Here is a 25,840-nt window from a genome sequence, read left to right on the forward strand (position 1 = left end):
AGAATGTCTGGTGCCCATTTTTACACCCTTTTATTGTTCTTCTCTATATATTTCCTTGGATGCTGGGGCACAGCGTTCCTTTATAAATGTGTGGTGCCAGGTCTTCTTGTCTCTATACCCAGCTCTCTTCAGGGAATTGACCAGGTCCTCCCATGTAGTTCTGGGCTGATTCCTGACCTTTCTCAGAATCATCGCTGCCCCACCAGGCGAGATCTTGTATGGAGCCCCAGCCAGAGGAAGATTGACAGTCATCTTGTGTTTCGTCCATTTTCTAATATTGTGCCAACAGTTGTTGCCTTCTCTATTGTCCTGTAGCCCATCTGAGCCCTGTACAGGTCTACAATTTTCTCCCTGGTGTCCTTATACAGCTCTTTGGTCTTGGCCATGGGGGAGAGATTTGAGTGTGATTGATTGAGTGTGTGGACAGGTGTCTTTTATACAGGTAACGAGTTCAAACAGCAGCAGTTAATACAGGTAGTGAGTGCAGAGTAGGAGGGCTTCTTAAAGAAAAACTAACAGGTCCGTGAGAGCCAGAATTCTTGCTGGTTGGTAGGTGATCAAATACTTATTTCATGCAATAAAATGCAATTTAATTATTTAAAAATCATACAATGTGATTTTCTGGATTTTTTTTACATTCTGTCTCTCACAGGTGAAGTGTACCTACGATAAACTTGAAAAATCAGCAGTGTATCAAATACTTATTTTCCCCATTCTTTTGCCTCTTGAGAAAGCCCATAATATAGGGGCAAAACGCGCGTCGAGGTTCTCTTCTGGTCACTTGGCACCTTAAGTTCATCCTGTTCCCGGTCTGCCTGTCACTTTTTCTCTACTGGCCCCCCCTACTAGCGATTGGTAAGGGATACTTGAATTTTTCTTGATATCTTACATATACCTGCACACTTGTGCGGCTACCCCTCATCTATGGTATATCTTACATGCTATTTGCTTGCCTTTCCCCTTCCCCCTTTTTTGTTTGGGGGGGCCTTTGATAAATACATTTTCTATATATGTTACCATGTACTGTATTTTGTAATCTGCTATTTACTCTGTGTTGCCACTGCTGTGGCCTTTTTACTATTTTGTATCCAATAAAGCTATATTGATTTTATGCCTATATATACTCTGTTTCTCCTGTTATATCTGCATTCAATATTGAGTAGGCTTGTGGCTATTAGAAGCTATGTATTTCCTAGTTGTCTTTTCGCCACGACTTTAAAAAATGAAGGCCGTCTTGCATATACTTATTTTCCCCACTGTAGCAGCAGCTAGGGACGTCCATCACGATAGCTTCATCCTCATCGCTAATGCTATAATATGAGAAGTTCAGCTAACAGGCTCTTGTGATTGGCATTATGTAGGAGACAGTGTATTGTACTATATGACTGTTGACAAGATTAGGGATAAAGCAAGAGAATCTCTCAATATCCTATAACTGCTGCTATAAGCACAAGATAAGAGAAACTGCCAATGTGTCGGCTTCATGAATTTTAAAGCTTACCACAGTGAATTTATTCACAGTTCTTCTGAATAAATTGTTCTGTTAGATACAAACGGTAGGAAGATCTGTTATCCTGATTAAATAAATATAATTGATATACAGTACAGACCAAAAGTTTGGACACACCTTCTCATTTAAAGATTTTTCTGTATTTTCATGACTATGAAAATTGTACATTCACACTGAAGGCATCAAAACTATGAATTAACACATGTGGAATTATATACTTAACAAAAAAGTGTGAAACAACTGAAAATATGTCTTATATTCTAGGTTCTTCTAAGTAGCCACCTTTTGCTTTGATGACTGCTTTGCACACTCTTGGCATTCTCTTGATGAGCTTCAAGAGGTAGTCACCGGAAATGGTCTTCCAACAATCTTGAAGGAGTTCCCAGAAATGCTTAGCACTTGTTGGCCCTTTTGCCTTCACTCTGCGGTCCAGCTCACCCCAAACCATCTCGATTGGGTTCAGATCTGGTGACTGTGGAGGCCAAGTCATCTGGCGTAGCACCCCATCACTCTCCTTCTTGGTCAAATAGCCCTTACACAGCCTGGAGGTGTGTTTGGGGTCATTGTCCTGTTGAAAAATAAATGCAAACCGGATGGAATAGCATGCCGCTGCAAGTTGCTGTTGTAGCCATGCTGGTTCAGTATGCCTTCAATTTTGAATAAATCCCCAACAGTGTCACCAGCAAAGCACCCCCACACCATCACACCTCCTCCTCCATGCTTCACGGTGGGAACCAGGCATGTAGAGTCAATCCGTTCACCTTTTCTGAGTCGAACAAAGACACGGTGGTTGGAACCAAAGATCTCAAATTTGGACTCATCAGACCAAAGCACAGATTTCCACTGGTCTAATGTCCATTCCTTGTGTTCTTTAGCCCAAACAAGTCTCTTCTTCTTGTTGCCTGTCCTTAGCAGTGGTTTCCTAGCAGCTATTTTACCATGAGGGCCAGCTGCACAAAGTCTCCTCTTAACAGTTGTTGTAGAGATGTGTCTGCTGCTAGAACTCTGTGTGGCATTGACCTGGTCTTTAATCTGAGCTGCTGTTAACCTGCGATTTCTGAGGCTGGTGACTCGGATAAACTTATCCTCAGAAACAGAGGTGACTCTTAGTCTTCCTTTCCTGGGGCGGTCCTCATGTGAGACAGTTTCTTTGTAGCGCTTGATGGTTTTTGCAACTGCACTTGGGGACACTTTCAAAGTTTGCCCAATTTTTTGGACTGACTGACCTTCATTTCTTAAAGTAATGATGGCCACTCGTTTTTCTTTACTTAGCTGCTTTTTTCTTGCCATAATACAAATTCTAACAATCTATTCAGTAGGACTATCAGCTGTGTATCCACCTGACTTCTGCACAGCACAACTGATGGTCCCAACCCCATTTATAAGGCAAGAAATCCCACTTATTAAACCTGACCGGGCACACCTGTGAAGTGAAAACCATTTCCGGTGACTACCTCTTGAAGGTCATCAAGAGAATGCCAAGAGTGTGCAAAGCAGTCATCAAAGCAAAAGGTGGCTACTTTGAAGAACCTAGAATATAAGACATATTTTCAGTTGTTTCACACTTTTTTGTTAAGTATATAATTCCACATGTGTTAATTCATAGTTTTGATGCCTTCAGTGTGAATGTACAATTTTAAAAGTCATGAAAATGCAGAAAAATCTTTAAATGAGAAGGTGTGTCCAAACTTTTGGTCTGTACTGTATATTGCAATAATTTTGAGTGATAAACTCTTTACTACTAATATCCTAGCTGACTTTCAGTTCAGGGACCACTGAGTCAATCATTTTTACATTTTGCTACTATATTTCTAGTTTTAATCGTGAAAAAATAAAAGTTAATTTTTACCCTTTACTCCAATTGGATTAGTCTGTGAATTTTGGAAATATAAGTTTTGGAGATATATAATAATTTGTCAGAGCAATGAGTGGATTTACAGATCTGGGCAGTTAACAGTCAGCATCTACTAATCCCAGGGGGTAGGTGGATCCTCCAGGTTGTAAATTCTATAGAAAAGGACTTTCACAATTTCATAAAGTCATTTGAACAGTTTTAGGTGGAGGACAATGTTGTACTTTAACGGCAAAATGGTGATCACATGACCAATAAAGCAGCCACAGCCGGTGTCTGAGAAGAATCTGTGATTTCTCTGCATTTAGTGGTTAGTACTCACCTGGGTAGTCATATGTAGGAATCTCCTCTTTACACCACTCGTCATCCCTCACATATGTCTCTGTAGTATTAATATGGGTCAGATCTTCACCCTGAAACAAATATTGTAAAAGTCACAGACAGATGGAGAAGTCCCATCTATGATCAGCTCTAATCCTGCCATCTCCACCATTCTCATTACACAAGTATAAAACATATAATACTGGTGGATAAAACAAGACTGAACACAAGACCTTCACAGCCGTCTACACATCATAGGGGAGATCTCATGACACCTTCTCTCCATCTACCTGATGATCCTGAGGAACATTGGGATCTTCTTGTTTACAGTCCTGTGGAAGAAGAGGACGGGGACATCTCTCTGGTGTTGTCCTCTTACTGGATAGAGCTGGAGGAAACACATACAGGGGCTGAATTCATTCTTTACATACAGATAATTATAGGCCATGTGTATTTAGTCCTGTCTATTACCTGGTGATGTGAGGGGCTGGGGAACCTCCATCATGACGTTCTTGTACAGATCTTTGTGTCCTTCTAAATACTCCCACTCCTCCATGGAGAAATAGACGGCGATATCGTGACACCTTATAGGAACCTGACACATACAATGATACTGTCATCCCTCGATCCCTTCATAGCGTTACTGTATAATGTCCCAGCATTCCCAGGAGTGTCACCTCTCCAGACAGCAGCTCAATCATCTTGTAGGTGAGTTCTAGGATCTTCTGGTCATTGATGTCATCATGTATCAGGGGGTGAGATGGAGGTCCGGTTTTTGGGCTCAGGGGTCTTCCCCATCCCTCAGACACAGGGTCCTGACAGCGCTCTCTAGAGGTCTTCTTCACTACTGTGTAATCCTGGTTATGGAGAGACACATTACTAAATCTCCCTCCAGACATTTCCAGAGTCCTCACCTCTCCAGTTCTGTCCATCTGTTATTCCCATAGATAAGAATGATGTAATGTGATGTCATCAGAATCTCTCACCTCTCCAGTAACCCGGAAGAGGATCTCTAGGGTGAGGTGTAATATCCTCTCCGCCATCTAGTCTCTATCCATATCCATCCTTGATGGGTAAATCAGAAAAATTTGCTTATATAGAAGATATTCACTGAGAGGATCTGATATTGTAGAGACCTGAATGAGAAGATGATGAGCAGATGTAACGTCATAAAAATCCTGTGTAATAATACAATTACTGGAGATAATAAGGGAAACATATGAGGAGATTTATTATTTTACAGTATTTAGTTTTCTTATATACATATACTAATAAAATATATATAATTTAAGCCACAAACAACAAGCAGTTTCTTCCTTGGAGTCTGTAGCTGAATACGTTTCTCATAGACTCATCTTCCATAAAGCTAATTCTCGCCTCATTTACAGACACCGGAATCGGCATTAGTAATACTGCAGGAGATATTACACGTGACATGAGAAATAACTACTTCATGATGAGGACATCTTCATCTTCTACTTTGGTTCTAGAAACATATTTGGCCAAAGTCCGTCACTGACTACATCACCACCGGCCGTCTATATGAATGTTTCCCGTCTTCGAACTGTAATGTTCTATCACGTTAGATCTCAGGTCTGATTCAGACATAGAAATTTGAGACATTTATAAAAGTTTGTTTGTAAGAACACAAAGACAAGAGATATTTAATGCCAAATACTCCATGTACAGTGTATTTTTCTCTCTGGATATGATGGGATTTTTTTTTAGCATTTTCGCATAGGTTTCCATATGATACATGAAAAACACCCCAAAAAAATAAAATTGGGGATTTATATTATATTATTGGGGGATTTATATCATATTGGGGATTTATATTATATTATACAGTGTGTGGGTGGATGGCGATACTAGGGGAACAGTATACTGTGTGTGGGGGCCAAGAAAGGGGCACTGTACTATGGGAGCAATACATGATTCCTTCACAAAAACACCCTAAATGTAACATTTTTTAAAACAACCCCACAATTTGTGAATCTTCAGGGTAAATCGCTATCTAACCATTTGATTAGAGCTGATACTATTACGCTAAAGTGTCTAAACAGACTTTCTTTCAGATCCATAAAGGGGCACTTTTCCGTGTTTGTCATGTCAGAACTGTGCGAGGATTATTACAGGTGACAGTTTTCCCACCAATTAGAAGGGACACCTGTGGAAATTGGTGTTTTTTTACCAGCTACAGTTCTGATGTGATTTACTCTGTAAAGTGCCTTGTGGTAAAGTGGACAAAAGTCATGATCAATTACAATCAGACTGAAGGAACATCGCTCCTCTATTCAGCTCTATGAACCTAGGATGAAATCCACTGCGGCCACTGCAAGAAAAAGAATGAAGAAGAGCAGAAGTTTGGTGAGACCACCGTGGCCAGACATTTCTTGGATGGTGATAAAAGTTCTGATCTCCGATGGTCGGTGTTAGAAGAGACGACCGCAGCGGATTCACAATCACAACGCAGTAAACTTCTACAGAGACGTGTTCTGAATTTACTCCCTGGAATCACTTTCTCCCAAAGGGTTAAATGACGTCTGTAACTTCATTGTCTTTCTATGAAGCTTCTTCTCTGAACTTTATTGCTCTGTTTTCTGACGTATTTATATTACTCTCCAGAATCAGGAATGTATTAAGTCCTATATAAACTTCTGAGAAATAATTCTCTCTAATTCTGTGTTTCCAGGATTATTCTTGTGGGAATTGGCTGCGATATCCCCTGAGCAATATATTTCTAGTATTAACCCCTTTACGACCTTGCCTGTAATAGTACGTAGCTGCGCCCTGGGCTTTATTGACCAGCTATGTACTATTACGCGTGCGGCGATGGGGCCCGCACACAAGCGGTGCGGGGCGATCGCCGCCTGGTGTCAGCTCATGGTCACAGCTGACACCCGGTGCTATGTGCAAGGAGCGGTCCCGCACCACTCCCGGCACATTAGCTCCCACAATGCTGCAATCGAAGTTGATCGCAGCATTGCGGAAGTAAGAATCGGTACTCACCTCCTCTCCCGGCGTCCCGTGGCATCTGAGTCTGGTCTCGGATGTTGTCATGACGGCTCGATGTCGTCATGACAACATCCGGGTCAACAGAGGCAGGAAGTTACTTTGGTCATGCGCAGTGCATGACCAAAGTAACCTCCCTGTGTGCAGCGCTGACAGGCTGCATAGCATAGGGAGCTGCTGCTGTTCTCTATGCTATACAGCCGATCAGGCTGCAAAAAGTGAAAGTCCCATAATGGGACAATGTAAAAGCAAAAAAAGTGTAAGAAAGTTTAAAAAAAAAAATTAAAAGAAAAAAAATTGTAAAAATATAAAAAAAAAAATGAAAAAAATAATACCCAAAAAATAAAAATATAATATACCCATCAATAAGTATTATTATGAAAAAAAAAAAACAATAAAAAGTACACTTATTTAGTATCGCCGCGTCTAGAATGACCTGACCTATAAAACTGTCCCACTAGTTAACCCCTTTAGTGAACACTGTAAAAAAAATTTAAAAAACTAAGCAAAAAATGATGCTTTATCATCATACCGCCAAACAAAAAATGGAATAAAACGCGATAAAAAAAACGAATGTAAATAAAAATGGTACCGCTGAAAACGTCATCTTGTCCCACAAAAAAACAAGGCGCCATACAGCTCCATCAGCCGAAAAATAAAAAAAGTTATAGCTCTCAGAATAAAGCGATACAAAAAAATTATTTTTTTTATAAAATAGTTTTTATTGTGTAAAAGCGCCAAAACATAAAAAAAACTATATAAATGTGATACCGCTGTAAACGTACTGACCCGAAGAATAAAGCTGCCTTATGAATTTCACCATACGTGGAACGACATAAAAAAACAAACCAAAAAACAATTCCTGAATTGTTGTTTTTTGTTTATTCTGCCTCCCAAAAATCAGAATAGAAAGCGATCAAAAAATGTCACGTGCCTGAAAATGGTACCAATAAAAACATCAACTTGTTCTGCAAAAAACAAGATGTCACATGACTCTGTCGGCCAAAATATGTAAAAATTATAGCTCTCAAAGTATGGCGATGCAAAAAATAGTCTTTGCAAAAAAATGCATCTTTAGTGTGTGACACCTGTCAATCATAAAAACCCGATATAAATCTGGTATCGCTGTAATCGCACCGACCCGAAGAATAAAGTCGTCTAATCACTTATACCGCACAAGGAACGGTGTAAAAAATAAACTCTAGGGTTAGGGTTGTGCTAGGGTTAGGGTTCCGCTAGGGTTGGGATTTTTTCAAAAGTAAAAAAAAAAGAAAAAAAAAATGATGACGATATGGCGACTAGTGTTGAGTGCCAGGTGCTTCGGTATGCACTGAGTATCGCGGGTGCTTGACTAACATGCTCGAGTTTCCGCCTCATATGCTTCGTGGCCAAAAAAAACTCGCGGGGATTGCCTGCCATGCATGAGCGAACCCCGCGTGTTTTTTTTTGGGTGTCTAATAACCGTGAAACATGCGGGGCGGGGACTCGAGCATGTTACTGCATACCTGGTGCAAACTCAAGTAGCGAGCACTTGCGCTTAAGACTGATGACAACTTATTCAATATGATGACTTAATGTTATCAAATTCTGTGTCGTACCTCTGGGTTCAAAATGTTCACTACACCCCTTGATAAAATCCTTGAGGGGTTTAGTTTCCAAAATGGGGTCACTTGTGGGGGGTTTCCACTATTTAGGCACATCAGGGGCTCTCCAAACGCGACATGGCGTCCGCACTCAATTCCAGCCAATTTTGCGTTCAAAAAGTCACACAATGCTCCTTCCCTTCTGAACTCTGCTGTGCGCCCAAACACTGTATTTTCCCCACATATGGGGTATTGGCGTACTCAGGAGAAATTGCACAAAAGTTTTTGGGGTCCATTTTCTCCTCTTGCCCTTGTAAAAATATAAAAATTAGAGCTAAAACATAATTTTTGTGGAAAAAGTTTGATTTTTTTATTTTCACAGCTCCATGTTATAAACTTCTGTGAAGCACCTGGGGGTTCAGGGTGCTCACCACACATCTAGATAAGTTCCCTGGGGGGTCTAGTTTCCAAAATGGTGTCACTTGTGGGGGGTTTCCACTGTTTAGGCACATCAGGGGCTCCCCAAACGCGACATGGCATCTGCTAATTATTCAAGTAAATTTTACATTCAAAAAGTCAAATGGCGCTCCTTCCGTCCAAACCCTGCCGTGCGCCCAAACAGTGGTTTTTCCCCACATATGGGGTATCTGCGTGCTCAGGAGAAATTGCATAACAAATTTTGTCCATTTTTTCCTGTTACTCTTGCGAAAATAAAAAAATTGGGGTGTAAAGTAACATTTTTGTGAAACAAGTTAAATGTTCATTTTTTTCTTCCCCATTCCAAAAATTCCTGTGAAGCATCTGAAGGGTTAATAAAGTTCTTGAATGTGGTTTTGAGCACCTTGAGGGGTGCAGTTTAAAGAATGGTGTCACTTTTGGATATTTTCTGTCACAAAGACCCCGCAAAGTGACTCCAAATGTGATGTGGTCCCTAAAAAATGGTTTTGTAAATTTTGTTGGAAAAATGAGAAATCGCTGGTGAAATTTTAACCCTTATAGCTCCCTAACAAAAAAAAAATTTTGGTTCCAATATTGTGCTGATGTAAAGTAGACATGTGGGAAATGTTATTTATTAAGTATTTTGTGTGACATATCTCTCTGATTTAGGGGCATAAAAATTAAAATTTTGAAAATTGCAAAATTTTCACCAAATTTCCATTTTTTTCACAAATAAACGCAAGTGATATTGAAGAAATTTTTCCACAATCATGAAGTACAATATGTCACGAAAAAACAGTCTCAGAATCAGGGAGATCCGTTGAAGCGTTCCAGAGTAATTACCTCATAAAATGACAGTGGTCAGAATTGTAAAAATTGGCCTGGTCATTAACGTGCAAACCACCCTCGGGGTGAAGGGTTTAATGCGCCAATAATGGTGGTCTCCACATACCTCCACCTGCAGAGCCGCCACCACATATATGGCTGCTCTGTGCGCACGGGAGCTGTGATGAGGTCACAGGAGGGGAGGAGTCAGGGGTCACATGATCAGAGGCCTCAGTGGATGCAGGACTCTGCTGTGCTGGTTGTCATGGTGCTGGATGAGCTGAAGTTTATGTGTGGGGTCAGGAGGGGTTTACAGTGTGGATGTAGCAGAGCCGTGTGTGTACGAGGTGTACGGAGCAGAGCCGAGCGTGTACGAGGTGTACGGAGCAGAGCCGCGTGTGTACGAGGTGTACGGAGCAGAGCCGTGTGTGTACGAGGTGTACGGAGCGGAGCTGTGTGTTTACGAGGTGTACGGAGCAGAGCCGCGTGTGTACGAGGTGTACGGAGCAGAGCCGAGTGTGTACGAGGTGTACGGAGCGGAGCCGCGCGTGTACGAGGTGTACGGAGCAGAGCAGCGTGTGTACAAGGTGTACGGAGCGGAGCCGTGTGTGTACGAGGTGTACGGAGCGGAGCCGCATGTGTACGAGGTGTACGGAGCGGAGCAGCGTGTGTACAAGGTGTACGGAGCGGAGCCGTGTGTGTACGAGGTGTACGGAGCGGAGCCGCGCGTGTACGAGGTGTACGGAGCAGAGCAGCGTGTGTACAATGTGTACGGAGCAGAGCCGCGTGTGTACGAGGTGTACGGAGCAGAGCCGCGTGTGTACGAGGTGTACGGAGCAGAGCCGCGTGTGTACGAGGTGTACGGAGCGTAGCCGTGTGTGTACGAGGTGTACGGAGAGGAGCCGTGCGTGTACGAGGTGTACGGAGCAGAGCAGCGTGTGTACGAGGTGTACGGAGCAGAGCAGCGTGTGTACAAGGTGTACGGAGCAGAGCCGTGTGTGTACGAGGTGTACGGAGCGGAGCCGCGCGTGTACGAGGTGTACGGAGCAGAGCCATGTGTGTACGAGGTGTACGGAGCAGAGCCGCGTGTGTACGAGGTGTACGGAGCAGAGCCGCGTGTGTACGAGGTGTACGGAGCCGTGTGTGTACAAGGTGTACGGAGCGGAACCGTGTGTGTACGGAGCGGAGCCGTGTGTGTACGAGGTGTACGGAGCGGAGCCGTGTGTGTACGGAGCGGAGCCGTGTGTGTACGAGGTGTACGGAGCGGAGCCGTGTGTGTACGGAGCGGAGCCGTGTGTGTACGAGGTGTACGGAGCGGAGGCGTGTGTGTACGAGGTGTACGGAGCGGAGCCGCGTGTGTACGAGGTGTACGGAGCGAAGCCATGTGTGTACAAGGTGTACGGAGCGGAGCCACATGTGTACTAAGTGTAGGGAGCAGAGCCGTGTGTGTACAATGTGTAGGGAGCAGAGCCGTGTGTGTACGAGGTGTACATAGCGGAGCCGTGTGTATACGAGGGTTATGGAGCGGAGCCGGGTGTGTGCGAGGTTTTTGGAGCGGAGACATGTGTGTACAAGGCGTGCGGAGTGTAGCCATGTGTATAAGACATGTACAGAGCAGAGCTTTGTGTATAAGACATGCACGGAGCGGACCCATGTGTGTACGCGGTTTACGGAGCAGAGCCGTGTGTGTATGAGGTGTGCGGAGCGGAGCCGTGTGTGTATGAGGTGTGCGGAGCGGAGCCGTGTGTGTACGAAGTGTACAGAGCGGAGCCGTGTGTATACGAGGTTTATGGAGCGGAGCCGGGTGTGTGCGAGGTTTTTTGAGCGGAGCCATGTGTGTACGAGGCGTGCGGAGCGTAGCCATGTGTATAAGACGTGTACGGAGCAGAGCTTTGTCTATAAGACATGCACGGAGCGGACCCATGTGTGTACGCGGTTTACAGAGCAGAGCCGTGTATGTACGAGGTGTACAGAGCGGTGCCGCGTGTGTACGAGGTGTACGGAGAGGAGCCGCGTATGTACGAGGTGTACGGAGAGGAGCCGCGTGTGTACGAGGTGTACGGAGCAGAGCCGTGTGTGTATGAGGTGTACGGAGAGGAGCCGTGTGTGTATGAAGTGTACGGAGCGGAGCCATGTGTGTACGAGGTGTACGGAGCGGAGCCACATGTGTACTAAGTGTAGGGAGCAGAGCCGTGTGTGTACAATGTGTAGGGAGCAGAGCCGTGTGTGTACGAGGTGTACATAGCGGAGCCGTGTGTATACGAGGGTTATGGAGCGGAGCCGGGTGTGTGCGAGGTTTTTGGAGCGGAGCCATGTGTGTACAAGGCGTGCGGAGTGTAGCCATGTGTATAAGACATGTACAGAGCAGAGCTTTGTGTATAAGACATGCACGGAGCGGACCCATGTGTGTACGCGGTTTACGGAGCAGAGCCGTGTGTGTATGAGGTGTGCGGAGCGGAGCCGTGTGTGTATGAGGTGTGCGGAGCGGAGCCGTGTGTGTACGAAGTGTACAGAGCGGAGCCGTGTGTATACGAGGTTTATGGAGCGGAGCCGGGTGTGTGCGAGGTTTTTTGAGCGGAGCCATGTGTGTACGAGGCGTGCGGAGCGTAGCCATGTGTATAAGACGTGTACGGAGCAGAGCTTTGTCTATAAGACATGCACGGAGCGGACCCATGTGTGTACGCGGTTTACAGAGCAGAGCCGTGTATGTACGAGGTGTACAGAGCGGTGCCGCATGTGTACGAGGTGTACGGAGAGGAGCCGCGTGTGTACGAGGTGTACGGAGAGGAGCCGCGTGTGTACGAGGTGTACGGAGCAGAGCCGTGTGTGTATGAGGTGTACGGAGAGGAGCCGTGTGTGTATGAAGTGTACGGAGCGGAGCCGCGTGTGTACGAGGTGTACGGAGCGGAGCCGCGTGTGTACGAGGTGTATGGAGAGGAGCCGCATGTGTACGAGCTGTACGGAGAGGAGCCGTGTGTGTACGAGGTGTATGGAGCGGAGCCGCATGTGTACGAGGTGTACGGAGCGGAGCCGCATGTGTACGAGGTGTATGGAGCGGAGCCGTGTGTGTACGAGGTGTACGGAGAGGAGCCGTGTGTGTACAAGGTGTATGGAGCGGAGCCGTGTGTGTGCGGAGTGGAGCCGTGACTATAATCAGCTTTTGGGGGCTAAATGGTTTTCTTACCTTGAGGGGCTTACTACAGTTTGATTTGCACCAAGAACGGTGATGAATGGAAAATAGAGTTTTTAACGTCTGAGGGTTTACTCGATAATCTCGTTCTGCTATTTGGATTCTCCAATGCACCAACAGGATTTCACAGCTTTCTGAATAATATTTCTCTGATTACATTGGGAGATTTCTTGTGATTTTCCTTGATTATATATAATTTTTTCTCGTGATTTGGATTCTCATCAGGAACATGTCCGTGTTTCTTCTCCAGAACCTACATCCTCCAGTCTACCTAAAGGCACTGCGGTTTTCTGTGGTATCCTTGGAGTTGGAAGCTGAGATCCGTAAAGTCCAGTCATTGGCCCCTTCCGCCACTTCTGGGTCCAAATTATTTGTAGCTTTGTACCTAAGATTGCGTCTGTTGCAGGAGTTTCATGATTCCATCTTGAATGGTCATCCTGAGGTCACAGCTATGCAGAAAGCTATTGCTAGGCTTTTTGGTGGCTATCTATGAATAATGATATTAAAGGTTTTGTATCCACTTGTGAAGTTTGTGCACACGATAAAGTCTGTCATAACTGACCGGCCGGTAATTGGCTCCATTGCTAATTCCTGAAAGACAGTGGACTCATCTGTCCATGGATTTCATCATGGATTTGCCTCGGTGTGGTGAGAAGACTGTTATTTGGGTTGTGGTTGACTGATTCAGTAAACAGGCTCATTTTGTTCCTTTGTCAGGGTTACCTAATGCTGAGACACTCTCCAGGTTGTTTATTCGTCATGTTGTGAGATTGCATGGAATTCCTCTTAACACTGTGTCTGATAGGGGAGTGCAATTTGCTTCCAAATTCTGGAGAGCGTTTTGTAAAACACTGGGGATTGACTTGTCATGTTCCTGTGCCTACCACCCTGAAACCAACGGTCAGACAGAAAGGATAAATCAATCTTTGGAACAAATTTTAAGGTGTTTTGTTGCGGCTCAGCAGGAGGACTGATCTTCATTCTTACCTATTGCTGATTTTGCCTTTAAGAGTCAGATCAATCAGTCCACTGGAACCTCACTGTTTTTTTCAATTATGGTTTTCATCCCCATTTTGGTGTATTTTATAAGATAAGTTCTGAATGTCCTGGGGTGGAGAACGCTATACAGAAAGTTGGGGATGTTACCTATGTTGAAAAAAGACCTAAGTCCATCAAGTTCAAGCTTTCTCCACCAATTATACATTTGTTGTCACTAAATTATCTATAATCCACAATGTTATGTTTACTGAGGAAATCATCCAGCTCTTTTTTAAAAGTTGTTATAGTGTCTGCCATTACTACCTCTTATAGTAAAGCGTTCCACAGTCTGACTGCTCTAACTGTAAAAAGCCCTTTCCTGTTTGCCGGAATGATCATTCTGCCACCTGTAATGAGTGCCCACTAGTCCTTAGCATCTTTGGAAGAAATAAGTCCGCTAGAGACTTATTCCTTACACCATTGTGCTGTCCAGAGACCCCCGAGCATACCCTAGGTATAAGAGTAAACGGCATACAATGGGTCCCATATTTAAATAAATTTATCTAATTACTGCAGCAAGAACTTCAATTGCTATTGCAAACAGTAAGGAAGACAGGGGGCATCCTTGTCTTGTACCTCTGTGCAATAAAAATCGATTAGTGATAGAGCCATTCGCTCTTATTTTAGTCTTTGGGTCTGAATAAAGCAATTGCACCCATTATATAAATTTGTCACCAAAGCCAATCTGCCTCAACGTAGCCCACAAGTATTGCCATTCTACACTGTCAAAGGCCTTAGTGGCGTCCAAAGACAGGATCACCCTTTGACCAATATTATCAGCCCTTGCTTGCATATTAATATAAAGCTTTCCGAGATTGATCGTGGTGGACATATTGGGCATAAACCCAGACTGACCCAGATGTATTATTGAGATCACTTTTCAGAGTCTGTTTTCTAGCACCAGGGTCGGCTCCAGGTTTTCGTGGGCCCCGGGACGAAAGAGTGGGCCCCTTTAATACTTACCACAATTCATGATGCACAGATAAGAAATATAAATAGTACAATGCCAAAGATTGTACTATTTGTCGCACAGTGTGTGCCCTGGGGGGAGTCAAACGTTTTCATTTTAGACCGGACAATATAGTCCTCCATACAGTATAATGGACCCCAAATATTGCTCCATACAGAATAATGGACCCCATATAATGCTCCATACAGTATAATGAGCCCCATATAGTACTCCATACAGAATAATGGACCACATATAATGCTCCATACAGAATAACGGACTGCATATAATGCCCCATACAGAATAATGGACCCACATAATGCTCCATACAGAATAACGGACCCCATATAATGCTCCATACAGAATAATGGACCCCATATAATGCTCCATACAGAATAATGGCCCCCATATATTGCTCCATGCAGAATAATGGACCCCATATATTGCTCCATACAGAATAATGGACCCCATATATTGCTCCATACAGAATAATGGACCCCATTTAATGCTCCATAGAGAATAATGGACCCCATATATTGCTTCATACAGAATAAGGAGCCCCATATAATGCTCCATACAGAATAATGGGCCCCATATAATGCTCCATACAGAATAATGGGCCTCATATAATGCTCCATACAGAATAACGGACTCCATATAATGCACCATAAAGAATAATAGACCCACATAATGCTCCATACAGAATAACAGACCCCATATAATGCTCCATACAGAATAATGGCCCCCATATATTGCTCCATGCAGAATAATGGACCCCATATATTGCTCCATACAGAATAATGGACCCCACATATTGCTCCATGCAGAATAATGGACCCCACATATTGCTCCATACAGATTAATGGACTCCATATAATGCTCCATACAGAATAATGGACCCCATATATTGCTCCATACAGAATAATGGGCGTCATATAATGCTCCATACAGAATAATAGACCTCATATAATACTCCATACAGAATAATGGACCCCATATATTGCTCTATACAGAATAATGGACCCACATAATGCTCCATACAGAATAATGGGCCTCATATAATGCTCCATACAGAATAAAGGACCCCTTATAATGCTCTATACAAAATAATGGACCCCATATATTGCTCCATGAAGAATAATGGACCCCATATATTGCTCCATACAGAATAATGGACCCCATATATTGCTCCATACAGAATAATGGACCCCATATATTGCGCCATACAGAATAATGGGGCATCATATAATGCTCCATACAGAATAATGGACCTCATATAATGCTCCATACAGAATAATGGACCTCATATAATGCTCCATACAGAATAATGAGCCCCATATAATGCTCCATACAGAATAATGGGCCTCATATAATGCTCCATACAGACTAATGGACCCCAAATATTGCTCCTTACAGAATAATGGACCCCATATAATGCTCCATACAGAATAATGGGCCACATATAATGCTCCAAACAGAATAATGGACCCCATATAATGTTCCATACAGAATAATGGACCCTATATATTGCTCCATAGAGAATAATGGACCCCATATAATGCTCCATAGAGAATAATGGACCCCATGTATTGCTCCATACAGAATAATGGGCGTCATATAATGCTCCATACAGAATAATGGACCCCATATAATGCTCCATACAGAATAATGAACCCCATATAATACTAATTACAGAATAATGGGCCACATATAATGCTCCATACAGAAAAATTGGCCCCATATAATACTAAATACAGAATAATGGGCCACATATAATGCTCCATACAGAAAAATTGGCCCCATATAATGCTCCATACAGAATAGGCCCCATATAATACTCCCTACATGATGGGCCCCATATCATGCTCCATAGAAGATGGGCACAATATAATGCTCCATACATGATGGGCCCTCTATAATGCTCCATACATGATGGGCCCCATATAATGTTCCATGGAAGATGGCCCCCATATAATGCTGTGTACATGAAAAAAAATCAAATACTTCCCTCTCCTCGTTCCTTGCTGGCTGCAGCTCTGGACTCCTCAGCGTCGCCATCTTCCTACTCTCTGTGATGCTCATAGCACAGGGTGCGCTGATGTCATCGCTCCCTCTGACTTGAGAAGTCACAAGTCAGCAGACGCGGAAGAAGCTGGAGCTGTGGGGAACAGGGAGAGGTAAGTATTCCAAGTGCTGGCAGCCTGAGCAAGTGCGGCACTGGCACTGGGCTCTCCCAACTCACTGGCCCCATAGAGCGCCAATGTCCCCGACGGTGAGTGGGCCCGCCCCGCTGGCTCAGGGCTGACGCCAGCCCTGGATGGCAGCTTGGGAAGAAGTTTGACTTTACTGTTAAAAGAGGGATGGGTCTATAGGATGCCGGCAAGCTAGGGTCCTTGCCTTGTTTACGTAACACCATTATTATGGCTTCCTGCATGAATGTGGGCATTCATACAGGAAGCCATACAATTGCCTTCTACCCTCTTATCCCTCTATCCCAGTGAGAGTCCGGTATATTATTAAAGTCCTCTATTATAATATAGGGGATTTGTGAGAAGCCGGAAATAATAGTGAGAATTTTATGTATAATTCTCCTGGAATATGGTGGTGGTATGTAGATAGATTATATTAATAGAGATTTAGTAATTAATTTACAGAACAAACATATCTAGTGACCCTCTGTATCTCACTGTAAGACGCTCACATTGTGCACTAGGGTGTACTAATATACTGACTCCCCGAGAGTATGGAGAGCGCGTGGAGTGATAGTCGGCTGTAATCTCTTCTTGTTTAGTAGATGAAGTTTCTCAGAGGTAAGATGTGTTTTTTCCATTTAAAGATACTGAAAGATCACCTGTCTTTTAACACTAGAAGAAAGACCCCTTACATTCCAGCTATTTGCACTGACCCTGCCATATTTAATGTAGTAGATATGTCATTTCCAATATCCTATCAGCAGAGCATTTCTGTTTTACATAGATAGTTAAGCGCTAATTACAAGATTGTCAACAAAATAAAACATACCCCAAAAAATAAAAAAGACCTCCACCCATAAAACCCCAACCATAATAGTCAGATATAAAACACCTTTCTCCGGGTGAGAGACTGGGCGAAGTATTTCCATTTTTAAAGTATAAAAAATGGCGGCTCAGTCACTGTTGAACATATGGGAAAATCCCCCCTAGAATTTACGTCTCCTTGGGAGATAATTCAACCCCAATTATACATAAGGACTGTGATAAAATCATAATAGAACCTGAAGAAAAAACAACATTTGTAAAGAACTGTCCAACAAGCAGGGACACTTCTTCCCATACACTCACGGATCACTGTGTTTTTGAAGAATTAGTGTTTGTACCACAGGATCTACAACTTGTAACATCCTGAATGTGATCCCGGAGTATTTCATATTTGATCCTCTCATTCATATCCAGCCAGTGAAGGGTTTATGAATCTTGAATAAAGTGCACAGTACCTCGGGCTACCACCCTTAACTTGGCAGGGTAGATCATTGAATATCAGGATCTGGAGATATTTGTGGATACTTCCCAGGCTGCTGGTTTATTCAAGACGTCAATTCAGAAAGGTTTATTAAATTTCTGTTTTTATTCGAGGAGTTTCAAAGTGACAAGCACTTCTTCTTCAGGAGACAACCACATACAGACAAAATCCTGCAAGACAATGTGAAGGCTTGAGGTTTGAATTAAGACACCAAATCAACACATGACGGTCTGAGTTGTGTCAAAGTTCACTGGATTGGCAAACGATTACATCGGAAAATAACAAAATTGTGTGTATTTCAATTATACAAAGAAATTCCTCCTAAAAATGTATCACGATTCATATACTATAAACCTATTCAGCATTATTTAAAAATTGTATATATATAAGTTCAAATGTTCACTAAAATAAATGTATTTATTCACTTATCCTAATAGCAGGAGTTGGGCTAGAACCTATGTCTCTATAGGGAAAACCACTGTGTCCTGTGTTCTTTACTCGTTAAGCCGCTATGTGTATTTAGGAATTAGCAGATGATTAAAAAGAAAAGCAAATCCAAGGGTCGGAGAAAAGTGTGTAAAAAACTTGTAGCTCATTGTATGTCAATAAATTCTTGTTTTATTTTATTTAATGTCTTTTTGATGAGCTCAAATGCTCTTATCCGAATTCCTCTAAATATTATTTTAGTTTATTATATTTGTTACAGGCCATTTGTCGTGTTTCATATGTCAGAATATTATTTTGTGTCATTATACTGATATCAGTGTGTTTTATCAATTCCTGTATAATTTTATTAGAGGAAAAATAAATATCATTATAAATAATTTCCACGCTTCCTTTTTTAATTAATTAGTTTCTCATACAATGTGATGGTGAAATATGGGGAGAGAGCGTGGTTTACCTCTGTCCATGAATATGGCCGCTGGAGTAAATATATGGCTATGTGTGTAACTTGGAAGGATTTCATCTGCTGAGGGGTCACCTAGGGCAGTGGTGACGTCACGGGGGGATCCGGTCAGGGAGATCTTTCTTTTTACTACAAGCCTTCGTTATCAGGGACTGTAGGTAATAGAGGACGGGGAACATCAGAGGAATCCCGTGCTTGCTACATGGATTCTCTCAGAAGGTAAAACGGTAGTGACTGGAATTACAATGAGGGGAGTTTTATACTCTGAGAAAAAAAGACAATCACTTCATGGAGATCTAAATGCTCGATGTTCCGGGAGTTTGATAAAATTGTGACATCTAAAAAATATACAGGGTGGGCCATTTATATGATACACCTAAATAAAATGGGAATGGTTGGTGATATTAACTTCCTGTTTGTGGCACATTAGTATATGGGAGGGGGAAAACTTTTCCAGATGAGTGGTGACCATGGCGGCCATTTTGAAGTCGGCCATTTTGATCCAAACTTTATTTTTTTCAATGGGAATAGGGTCATGTGACACATCAAACTTATTGAGCATTTTATAAGAAAAACAATGGTGTGCTTGGTTTTAACATAACTTTATTCTTTCATGAGTTATTTACAAGTTTATGACCACTTATAAAATGTGTTCAAAGTGTTGCCCATTGTGTTGGATTGTCAATGCAACCCTCTTCTCCCACTCTTGACACACTGATAGCAGCACCGCAGAAGAAATGCTAGCACAGGCTTCCAGTATCTGTTGTTTCAAATGCTGTACATCTTGTATCTTCACAGCATAGACAATTGCTTTCAGATGACCTCAAAGATAAAAGTGTAAGGGGGTCAGATTGGGAGACCTTGGTGGCAATTCAACTGACCCACGACTACCAATCCACTTTCCAGGAAAATGTTCATGTAGGAATGCTCAGACCTGACACTCATAATGTGGTGGTGCACCATCTTGTTGGAAAAACTTAGGGAACGTGCCATCTTCAGTGCATAAAGAGAGCAACACATCATCATGTAGCAATTTCAGATATCCAGTGGCATTGAGGTTTCCATTGATGAAGAATGGCCCCACTATCTTTGTACCCCATATACCACACAATACCATCAATTTTTGTGTTCCAACAGTCTTGGAGGGATCTATGAACTGTGCGTTAGTGTCAGTGTGTGGTTTTGTGTGTGGTTTTGTTCACCATTCACAAAAAAGTTTGCCTCATCATTGAACATAATGTTCTGTGTAAACTGAGGATCCTGTTCCAATTTTTGTTTTGCCCATTCTGCAAATTCAGTGCGCCGATCTGGGTCATCCTCGTTGAGATGCTGCAGCAGCTGGATTTTGTAAGGGTGTCATTTGTGAGTAGCTAATATCCATCGAAGGGATGTTTGACTGATGCCACTCTCAGGTGACATGCGACGAGTGCTACGCTGTGGGCTCTTGCTGAATGAAGCAAGGACAGCCACTGATGTTTCTTCATTAGTGACAGTTTTCTTGCATCCACATTTTGGCAAATCCAACACTGAACCTGTTTCATGAAATTTGGCAAGAATTTGCTAAATGTAGCATGGGAGATGGGTGGTCTCATAGGGTGTCTTGCATTGAAATCTGCTGCAATGACCCGGGTACTGCATTCACCAAACATCAACACAATTTCTATCCGCTCCTCACGTGTTAACCTCTGTGACATGTCAATGGCTGTAAACAAAGAGAAACTTGTAATAACTCATGAAAGAATAAAGTTACGTTAAAACCAAGCACACCATTGTTTTTCTTATGAAATTCTCAATAAGTTTAATGTGTCACATGACCCTCTTCCCATTGAAAAAAATAAAGTTGGATCCAAAATGGCCGACTTCAAAATGGCCGCCATGGTCACCACCCATCTGGAAAAGTTTTTCCCCTCCTATATACTAATGTGCCACAAACAGGAAGTTGATATCACCAACCATTCCCATTTTATTTAGGTGTATCCATATAAATGGCCCACCCTGTACATAGGATATTAAAAGATTATCATTGTACCATAGTTAAATGTCTTAATCATAGGAAATATATCTATATAAGAACGAAATATTAAAATTTGAAAGGTCGAGGGTTTTATCTAAAATAATTAATTTATTTTAATTGGTTAATAAAACCATGTCACAGATCATGGATAATATTGTAGTAAATAGATATTACAATAAAATATCTTATTAAAGATCATGTAAATTATTACAATTAATACTAATGTTAAGGGAGCTTCCACATCAGACTTTCTATCTCCAAAATGACCATATATGTAGATTTCTTACCATCTAAAGCAATGGTCTCAAACATGCGGCCCGCGGGCCACATGCGGCCCCTGAGGCAGGCATCTGCAGCCCGCGGTGCACCACAAGTCTCACCCTAGCAGAGAGGATGAGTGCGCCGCTCTGTAGTGGCTATGGCCCTGCGTTATGACATCCCTCTGGCGCTGCGTTATGACATCCCTCTGCAAGGAGGTGGGCACTGCTATAGAATAGTGAGCAAAACGGGGTGCTACAGTAACCTGATATAATAGTATAATATAGTTTGGAAGAAAAAAGACTCAGGATATACAACCGTGCACACCCAATATTAGAAAAATGAAAAAATCTTTATTACATGATTGCACACTGACAACACAAGAAAAAATAAAAACATTTAAAAACAGACAAGGCATAACAATATTCATGGGGGAAGAACAATAATAGTGTTCCAAAGCAATAAATCCCCCCTTAGGCCACAGGTATAATATATATAATTTTAATATCTCATAATACAATAATGGTTTTTAACCAAGCTATGTCGCCCTAGTGGAGGGTAGCACAGCACCACTAGACCAAACATAGGTAATGGACCAGGCACTCCCAAATAATCAGACTATACATCATAATAGATCAAGGAATGAAGGAATGAGTGGGAGTAATAACCTGCTAGCACTAGGGGCCCGTATAGTATCAGCATTTACCAAAAAGTGTCATCCCACGTAAGGTACGACATCGGATCATGAGTTAAATCATGTATGGCAAAACGGGCACTCCTGAGTAGTCAAGGGATAAATCAAAAATAATAAATTGACATAGTTACCTGTTGGCACCGAAGACCCTACGCGTTACGCTGCTGGACCGCAGCTTCGTCAGGGGTATGTTGTCAGTGAACACATGTGTACATTAAATAATCTATCCAATTTAGTGTGATTCCCTTCAGGTGAGTATAGATGCCCTCAGAAAGTCTCTCCAGCATCGTGGCAAATCGGACGGTAACTTCCTGTTTCCACAGCGTGCCGCCCACGTGCTGTGATGTAACGCAACCGGAACTGGATAAGACGTCATATCCGGTCGGCGAACCGCCGCCCCTTCCTATCTCTCATGCGTTCCACCCAGACGCTATGGTGGAACGCAACCGGAACTAGGTAAAAGATCATATCCGGTTTTGGAAACCGCCCCCTCAGAGATAAAGAGGGATGTAGTCCCTTGGGATGGTCACAATAGGAAAGAAGCTGGCATTCCCGGGGAAGATAGAACGCAAAAAATATATGTATACCCCCGGAAGTAGCGCGTCCGCTACAAAAAATTACCGGTACAAAGAAAAGAGGGCTGGCCCTGATCAAGGAAAGTGCCTGGCCAGGCCAAAGAGCAAGATGAAAAGTGTGATTGGAGTCAGAAAGTCACCAAATGTGCATAAAAGTGTGACCAATAATAACAATACAAACAAAAACATAAAAGACTTACCAGACAAACCAACCACAAACAAACATAGAACAAACAATCATGTACAAATTGTGGGCCATTACAAAGGTGGCTAATGAAGCCAAACAGCAACATATATGGATATACGTACAATTATAAATAAGGACCTGGCATTTAAGATGATAAGAATGCTGGGGATTAACTTGTTATGGGATGGAGGAAATGCACAAGCCAGCCACACGAGAAGAGATGGAAGGATAAAAAGGATAAAGAGGAAAAAGGTTGAACCAGAGAGCCCTCAATCTAAAGCGGGATTCCAATAGCAAGGATACCATGGGAGTTTAAGCCAAGTAACCAGTAAATGAAAAGTCCTCATTTATACCCCTAGGGGCCACTGTATCAAGAACAAAGATCCACCTAGATTCAGATCTCAATAGATCCTTGGTGTGATCTGAATTACGTGAATTGGGCCTCATCTTCTGGAGGCCCATGACTCGCAATTTATTGGGGCTACCAGAGTGGCATTGGAAGAAGTGCAGAGCCACCGAAGAGATGGCTTTGCCCTTCTTCAAATCCTGTTCAGCAAGATGGATGTTGGAAACATGTTGCTGTACCCGTCTACGGAGTTCCTGCGACGTTTGACCAATATAAACCTTCGGACAGGGACAGGTCAATGCATATACAACATTAGTGGACCTACAATTGATAAAGTCCCTCAAAGGGTATTGATGGTTGTCAATCGGATTAGTGAAAGTTTTACCAGAAAAGAGAAATGGACAAGCAGAACAATCGCCACAAGGGAATGAGCCCTTAAATTTACTGCCGCCCGAGGTACTACAACTGGGGCGTGTATAGTGACTATGCATAAGTTTATCCCTTAAATTTGGGGCGCGTCTAGCCGTCAACAACGGTCTCTCTGGTAAAATGCTAGAAAGACGACTATCCGTCTTAAGTATATTCCAATGTTTCCAAAATAGACTACCCACTTTATTCCATTGATTGTTAAACGTGGTGATAAATCTAATCTGTGTATCCTCCATATTGACACGTGATTGTAGCAACATCTCCCGTGGTTTGACCAAAACCTTCTGGTGAGCCTTGGAAATTACCGCTTTAGGATATCCGCGCTCCCGAAAACGTGAGGTTAAATTGCTGGCCTCGGTTTTGTAATCCTCCTGTGTTGTACAGTTCCTTTTGGCCCTTGAGAATTGTCCCACCGGTATGCTGTCTCTCAAGTTTCTAGGATGAAAACTTTGGTAGTGTAAGAGACTGTTTGTGGCAGTCGATTTCCTATGTAATTTGGATACAAGTGAGCCACCCACTTTCCTGATCTCCAGATCCAGGAAGTTAACTGCAGAGGAAGATATACAATGGGTAAGATGAATGTTAAAATCATTAACGTTCAGCCTATCAATGAAGGTAAGTGCCTCGGCTTCCGTGCCCGTCCAGATAATCAAGATATCATCTATGAAGCGTAGCCACTTGAAGACCCCCCGATTGTATGCCTGTGAGGGGTACACGTGTGTGTCCTCCCACCAACCCAGAAAAAGGTTGGCAAAGGAGGGCGCACACCGTGCCCCCATGGCGGTCCCAGAGATTTGTCGATAGAAGATATGATCAAACACAAAATAATTGTGGGTAAGAATGAAGTTCAAGAGGTCCACAATGAAAGAGTCATGTAAACGATTACCTCCACTTGTAGCATTCAGAAAATAGAGGACTGCTGCTATGCCATCTTTGTGGGCTATATTTGAATATAGCGATTCAACATCAACAGTGATGAATAAGAACTGGTCAGGTAAGCAAAGAGAGTTGAGAGTCCGTATCAGATGAGATGAATCTCTGAGATAAGAGGGTAAACTGGTAACGAGGGGCTGCAAGAAAAAATCTATGTAAATACATGCCTTTTCACAAATGCTTCCTATGCCTGACACAATAGGTCGACCCGGTGGACATTCCAGATTTTTGTGGACTTTGGGCAAGACATAGAAAGTGGGTATGGTAGGTTTCCTCACTATCATAAATTCCCTCTCTTGTTTATTAATGGTTCCCATAGAGAAAGCCTTCAAAAGTAGTCGTTCAAGCTTAGCCGAGAAGACCTGTGTGGGGTCCGAGGGAAGTCTCAAATAAAATCTGGTGTTATTGAGCTGTCTATGTACTTCAGCAGTGTACATGCCACGAGGCCATAAAACAATATTTCCCCCTTTGTCTGCTTCCTTTATCAGGAATTCCTGGTTTTTCTGCAGGCAAAGGAGGGCACGCCTCTCCATCATGGTTAAATGTTGATGAGATATGTTATTGACAGGTAATCTCCTGATCTCATCTTTCATAACCTCAAAAAATGTAGAAACTGCTGGAACCAAAGACAGGGATGGTAGAATATTAGAAGGTAATCGATGCGGAAACTTTTTCCTACCTTGGTATGACTGGTTGTCCTCTAGGAGTTCAAGTAAGTCACGGAAGACCTGTTTATCAGTAGGGGAAGAGAGGTCTGAGAATGAATCAGATTTAGTGTAGATGACTTTGAGAATAATTCTTCTACAAAAAAGATACAAGTCTTTTAGCAAGATAAATTTATCGACCGGTACCATGGGAGAGAAAGAGAGACCCTTCTATAATACAGAACTTTCAACATCATTTAATGTATAAGTAGAAAGGTTGATGATCTGAAGTTGGTCAGAGTTCTGACTTAAAATCTGTTCCTCTTCTTGTATGTCCTGGTGGCCATGGTCCTCACAGAATTTGATCCTGTTTTTTTGCTGCCGTTGCTTACGTTTCCCCCGTCTCGTCCGCCGTCGGTATCGCTCGTTTCTGAGCTTAAAAAATGATCACTATGGCCTATACTTGACAGAGATCCTCCTTCCGTATATTTTACAGATGAAGGTTTACGCAAGTTACCCCTATGTTTCCATTTATAGGCTTGGTTCCTGTCATAATCAGCTTTATCCCTGTTTAACTTGGCTCTTTTCCTCTCCATGGTATCTTTATCAAGACGATCAATGGTGTCCCTCAACTCAG

At 42.7% G+C, this 25,840-nt stretch overlaps 1 protein-coding gene across 1 annotated transcript in view; it reads right to left on the minus strand.

Annotated features, from left to right (window-relative positions):
- LOC141176174 (uncharacterized) overlaps positions 1–25,413 on the minus strand; it is a 39,047-nt gene extending 13,634 nt beyond the window's left edge. The window contains exons 1-2 of the mRNA XM_073660169.1: positions 24,838–25,413; positions 3,685–3,775 (exon numbers count right to left, since the gene is read on the minus strand). Of these exons, the coding sequence (XP_073516270.1) occupies positions 3,685–3,775; positions 24,838–25,413 (667 nt within the window). The remainder of the gene's footprint in view (positions 1–3,684; positions 3,776–24,837) is intronic.
- Between the last annotated feature and the right edge of the window lie 427 nt (positions 25,414–25,840).

Source organism: Phyllobates terribilis, unplaced genomic scaffold, assembly GCF_046119375.1.
Source record: "Phyllobates terribilis strain yellow unplaced genomic scaffold, ASM4611937v1 Scaffold_17__1_contigs__length_24005725, whole genome shotgun sequence".
In the NCBI taxonomy this organism is placed as follows: Eukaryota; Metazoa; Chordata; class Amphibia; order Anura; family Dendrobatidae; genus Phyllobates; species Phyllobates terribilis.